At 35.9% G+C, this 5,962-nt stretch overlaps 1 protein-coding gene across 1 annotated transcript; it reads left to right on the top strand.

Moving 5' to 3' along the window:
• The first annotated feature begins 1,406 nt into the window (after positions 1 to 1,406).
• Positions 1,407 to 2,983, top strand: LOC149214233 (cinnamoyl-CoA reductase 2-like). Its single transcript, XM_089389339.1, has 6 exons — positions 1,407 to 1,530; positions 1,615 to 1,772; positions 1,915 to 2,100; positions 2,217 to 2,374; positions 2,465 to 2,647; positions 2,782 to 2,983. The coding sequence occupies exons 1-6, from the start codon at positions 1,407 to 1,409 to the stop codon at positions 2,981 to 2,983; spliced, it is 1,011 nt and encodes a 336-aa protein (XP_089245465.1).
• The last annotated feature ends 2,979 nt before the right edge of the window (positions 2,984 to 5,962 follow it).

Raw genomic sequence — 5,962 nt, 5'->3', positions numbered from 1 at the left:
AGTATATTTAAAAATAGTTTATAATTAGCCAACAGCTTGGTTTTTTTTAATAGTTTATATTTACTTATAATAGATTATTTTCTTTATATGTAAACAAAGAATTTTATGGTTCAAATTTAAAAACAAAAGCATTTTGTGAGAGTAATACTCTGACACAGACCACCAATTAACCTTAGGTAGTTTAATTTTCCCTACAACATTAATTTTCCCTACAACATTATGCATTCATAAATGACTGATGACGATTATGCTAAGTTAGGTTTTATTCCGCTATGTATAAACAAAATAAATAAACAGAGAATTGAAAATAAAATTTGTCATATTAAATGGATGTAATGAATGTCAGAGATATCGAAATACATTTTAGTCACATGTCTCTTTCTGTAACCAATCTCATCGACCTATACTCATAGTGACACTTCACATTTCATTGCAGCTTTTCAGTAGATTGAACAAATAAAGTTATAATAGTTTATTTTCTTTATATGTAAAGAAGAAAGTTAATGGTTCAGGTTTAAAAACAAAAGCATTTAGTGAGAGTAATACTGTGACACAGACCACCAATTAACCTTAGGTAGTTTAATTTCCCCAGTCACATTATGTATTCATAAATGACTGATGATGATTATGCTAAGTTAGGTTTCTTCAATAAATAAACTCTGAATTGAAAATAAAATTTGTCATATTAAATGGATGTAATGAATGTCAGAGATATCGAAATATATTTTAGGTCACATGTCTATTTCTGTAACCAATCTCATCGACCTATACTCATAATGACACTTAAATTTCATCGCCGCTTTTCAGATATTTGAGGTGGCAAGGGCTAACCAGCTTGTCATAGGGCATTAAATGGTTAGGTACATGAATGCTTTATAACAAAATAATACACCGTTTTATTTTTAATTTATGTAACCATCACTTTTATTTTTAATTTATGTAGCCACTGCGCTACGCGTTATATTTTGTTATAGAGCAGGCATGTACTCAGTATTTAATACCCCATGACAAGTTGGTTAACCCTTGTCCACAAACGGATCACACGTCTATTTATGTAACCAATCACATCGACCTATACTCATAATGACGCTCACATTTCGTTGCAGCTTTTCAGTAAATTGAACCAATCTTCTGTTGATGTAAAACCACACGTGAAAAGAAAAGCATTGCATCTGTGTGCAAACTTCAAACATACGTTTTCAAAAAAAAACTTTCCACGCTATAAACAACGTTCAGAACGCTAGAACACGACCATTCTATCACTGGTATTTAAAAGCCCCATATCTCCTTTACATTTTAAAATTCAATGACCCACTTGTCTAAGTTCATCTGAACTGTTGAGTTGCTCTTCCGAGAATTGCCGCCTGCACCACCTTGGTGTAAAGCACAAGATGACATCACGACAAATGAAGGAAACGAACAGAACAGTTTGCGTGACGGGAGCAGGGGGATTCATTGCCTCGTGGCTTGTCAAGATGCTCCTGAAGAGAGGCTACACTGTGAGAGGAGCAATTCGCACCAGCCCAAATGGTATATCTAATAATAATGATCAGTTTAATCATTTGTTTATTACTTCATAGGGTTATGGTTTCTGACGGGATTTCACATGTATAGATGATGGGCGGAAGTATGAGCATCTGAGAGCGTTGGAAGGAGCAAACGAGAGGCTTGATCTCGTGAAAGCTGATATTCTCGATTACCAGAGTTTAGTCACAGTTATCCGAGGCTGCCATGGTGTATTTCACGTGGCTACTGCTATGAGCAATAACCCCGTAATTAATTCACTGCCATATAATTATTATATAACCTCTAAACCTTCTAAGTCCATATATTCAGTTGAGGCAACTGTATATTGGTAAACATTGTAGTCCGCTGACTGGCTTACGACCGTACGTGATGGATGTAATTATGCAGGAAGAGGTAATAGAGCCAGCGGTGAAAGGAACGAAGAATGTGATGGAGGCTTCCGCACAAATTGGGGTGAAACGCGTAGTCTTTACGTCTTCTATCGGTGCTTTTTACCTGGACCCTCAGAGAAACTCATTCGCCATAGTCGATAGGGATTGCTGGAGCAACTTGGACTACTGCATACAGACCAGTGTATTTATTACTTTCTCTGGATTAATACACTACTCTCGATATATATATAGAAATATCAAGTTGGAGCGCATGGATTTGGGCTAACTCTTTTACTTCGTCTTGTTCATTAATTGCAGAACTGGTATTGCTATGCAAAAACCTTGGCAGAGAAATCGGCATGGGAGCTTGCTAAGAAATTGAATTTACAGTTGGTAGTGGTGAATCCTGGGGTGGTTTTAGGTCCGAATTTGCAGTCCACAATGGACGCTGGCACTGCTCATATTATGAAATACAGGTGGGTAGTGCTTTCTATCATGGTTAATAATATATATAGTTTAGACGATTACTGATTTAATAGTAGAATTGATGGACCTATTATGATGAGATCGATGTCAGGGTCAGCGAAGACGTATGCGAACTTAACTCAGGTATATGTGGATGTGAGGGACGTTGCAGAGGCTCACATTTTAGTGTACGAAACACCCTCGGCCAGCGAATGCAACATCCACCGAGGAGACCTCGTCGGCATGTTGGCCAAACTGTGCCCACGCTCTCCCCTCCCCACCGAGTAAGCACCACATCAATCTTACATAGTATATTAAAATATACTTATATTCAGATTAAATATACATATCTGAAAACAAGTGTATAACGAATCAAACAAAATAAGTAGTCTAATCCTATGCACGTTCATGCATGCAGGTGTTCAGACCAGATAAATCCAAGGAAGCAGCCATACCACTTTTCCAATCAGAAGCTAAAGGATTTAAATCTCTCGTTTACACCTATGATCAAGACTTTGGGTGACACCGTTGAAAGCTTACACAAAGATGGGTTACTTGAACGCCATCTTTCAGGGTGGGATGGCATGGACGGCAGCTTCTCGCTGTTTTCAAGGATCTGATAAACAGAATGATACAAGTTAATCAATAAGCATATAATGTGTTGGAGTTAATGTTTACATTTTATATTTAAGAAGTTGGTTTGTGATAGTTGAGAAATTCTCTAGATCTTTCTATCTAATTTAGGAATAAGTTGGATCTCAGCCATTCTATTTAAAAAAGTAATTTAAATGTAATCGTGTGTGAGTGTATTTACACATACACCAGTTGTGCATAATATGATTGTGTTTCTGTAATTGTGTATGATTTAACAATTTCTATGTTGATATCCGAGCTAGTATGGATCTGAACCTGGTCTTCTTTATGAAATAGAGAAACTGATTATCAAACGCTTGTACCTTAGGGCAAGAGGGGATGACAAGAAGGCATCTTATCTCGAACAATTTGTATAAGGTCAAGACGGCTATTGGCGCAGCCGACTGCTGATCAAGGGTAACATTCGTCACCATTCCACTCAGGCCACAAATGCCATTCCGCTCAGGCTGGGATTTGCCTTCGAGGAATGCAAGAACAAGTCGTTCGATCCGTCAGTAGTTGATTTTGTTTGAAGCCCTCAGTTGTCCGTCTCTTGACATACTCTCATATGTTGGAATCGGGGAACCTGCTAGCTGTGCGTAATAGCGAGCGAAAGAGGGATCGAACCTGTGGCATCGAGGGCAGTCATCCAACAATCGTCGCCATGCGTGACATTTTTCCTGTCAACAAAATGTTACTCGTTTAAACCCTTGATGAAGCTGTGCGCCAATGTTGTTTTTTGACAGCCGATTTCAAACGCCCAGTTATAATTGAATCCGATTGAAAGAGGTGAGGAACGCACGGTTTTTTCCCAAGCCTGTAAGATTATTTTTTTTCCTCAACAGGATTTTTCTCGCCATTTTAGAAAAGGTATTTTATTTTTCCTTCTCTTTTATCATGGAGTTTATGGTGTTAGACAAATTCAATGGTTTGAATTTTCCCTCGTGGAAAGTAAAAATACAAGTGCAATTAATGAATAAAAACTTGTGGGGAATAGTGAATGGTTCAGAAGCAGTACCAGATGCCAAAGAGTTACTTGAATGGAAAAATAGAGATGACAAAGCTAAGTCTATTATTGGACTTTCTCTTTCTCATTCGCAATTACATCATGTAGATCTTACTAAAACATCAAAGGAAATATGGGAGCAGTTGGCTCAATTGTTTGGTGTAAAATCTACAAATGAAAAATTTTCCATAAAGCTACAATTATTTAGTCTGAAAATGAATGAGGAGACATCTATGTCCAGTGATATAAATAATTTAATGTCTCTTTTAAGACAATTAACTGAAGCTGGGACAAGGGTGGAGGATGAAGATGCTAAAGCTGTATTATTAAATAGTCTTCCTTCAAGTTATAGTAATGTTAATTTAATGTCTCTTTTAAGACAATTAACTGAAGCTGGGACTAAGGTGGAGGATGAAGATGCTAAAGCTGTATTATTAAATAGTCTTCCTTCAAGTTATAGTAATGTTGTTTTCACTTTGAGTCAAATGTCTACACAAACATTGCAAGAGACAATTGCAGCACTTCTAGGGGAGAAAAAACGACTGAAACCATATGATGCCGAAGAGAACTCTCATGTAGAAAATGCCTTGTGGACAAAGTCAAGGATGAGAAAGAAAAATGCAAACAAAGGTGACATTGAATGCTACTATTGCAGGAAATTTGGGCATACATTGTGGAATTAGAAGTCATGCTAGTGATGTGTTAAAAGGGAAAGAATCAACAAATATAACCACAGATGAATACCAATTGAATTCTAATGATGAATTCAATGAAGAGAGTGAACCTATTAAACTCTTTTAAAAATAACCAGCAGTTCAACTATGTGTCTGATGCCAGTACTTAAAGATCAAGTAGCAGTAAGGCTCAATATGGATGTTTGTCCAGATAGTATGGCAGTTGAGGATCTAGGGAAGGATCCCTCATTAATGGTAGACATGGAAGTGGTTTCCTAATGAGGTTATGTGACAGATTGGGATTCTGTAATTGACTTCGGGAGGTCCTTGATTTGGGAGTTGAGGGAACTCGGGAATCCAACTTGCCAACTACACCTTTCCGAGGGTTATGAGGCAACTTGATGGAGCATAAACTTGATTATTTTGTTATTTTCATGTAATGTAATCATTAAGGGGGGATGTTGGAGTTAATGCTTACATTCCATATTTAAGAAGTTGGTTTGTGATGGTTGAGAAATTCTGTCAACCTCTCTATCTAATTTAGGAATAAGTTGGGTCAGAAACTCTATTTAAAAGAGTAATTTAAATGTAATTGTATATGAGTGTGTTTACACATACACCAATAATGCACACATACACCAATAATGCATAATATGATTGTGTATGATTTAACGATTTCTATCTGATGGTCACTAGGATTTGAATTATTACTTCTATGTCACTGTACTTACTAATGTTTCAACGCAAACTGCATTAAGTTCCTGGTTAATGGAGATATCAATAAAGGAATTCACATAGTATTTGCATGTTTGATTAAATATCTATGTAATACCCTGTCATTTCTCGAAGATTTCGATAAAGCTTTTGTACGTTTCATTTATCATCTGTGTTCGTACCTTGTCATTGCCATATGTTACGAAAGATTTGTATGTCTAGTTTCACCTTTTACTGTTTATTTGTCTTGGGATGACTAAAATTATGAATTCAACATTGACATGAAGTTAAAAACCAGAAACTTTTTAACCAGAAACTATAAGTTTCATTGATTGACCTGGATCATACTGAAAATTTAGAATCTATTTATATTTATAAATTAAATTATATTAACGCATGTAATTTTTAAATATATAATTTAATTATTTTTATTAATTTAAATAATTTGGTATACCCGCATTTAAGAGTCGAATTACATATATTTTTAATAACATTTGTTCGGGTTTTTTAATATATAATTTGGAATGGAAACTAGATGTAGATGTAGATGTAGATGTACTTGTGTAATATAT

This window comes from Pinus tabuliformis, chromosome 1_1, assembly GCF_031772625.1.
Source record: "Pinus tabuliformis cultivar Carrire ecotype Pingquan chromosome 1_1, CPIR1, whole genome shotgun sequence".
NCBI lineage: Eukaryota > Viridiplantae > Streptophyta > Pinopsida > Pinales > Pinaceae > Pinus > Pinus tabuliformis.
Note: the sequence above shows the minus strand (reverse complement) of the source record. Positions and strands in the feature narration are given on the sequence as shown.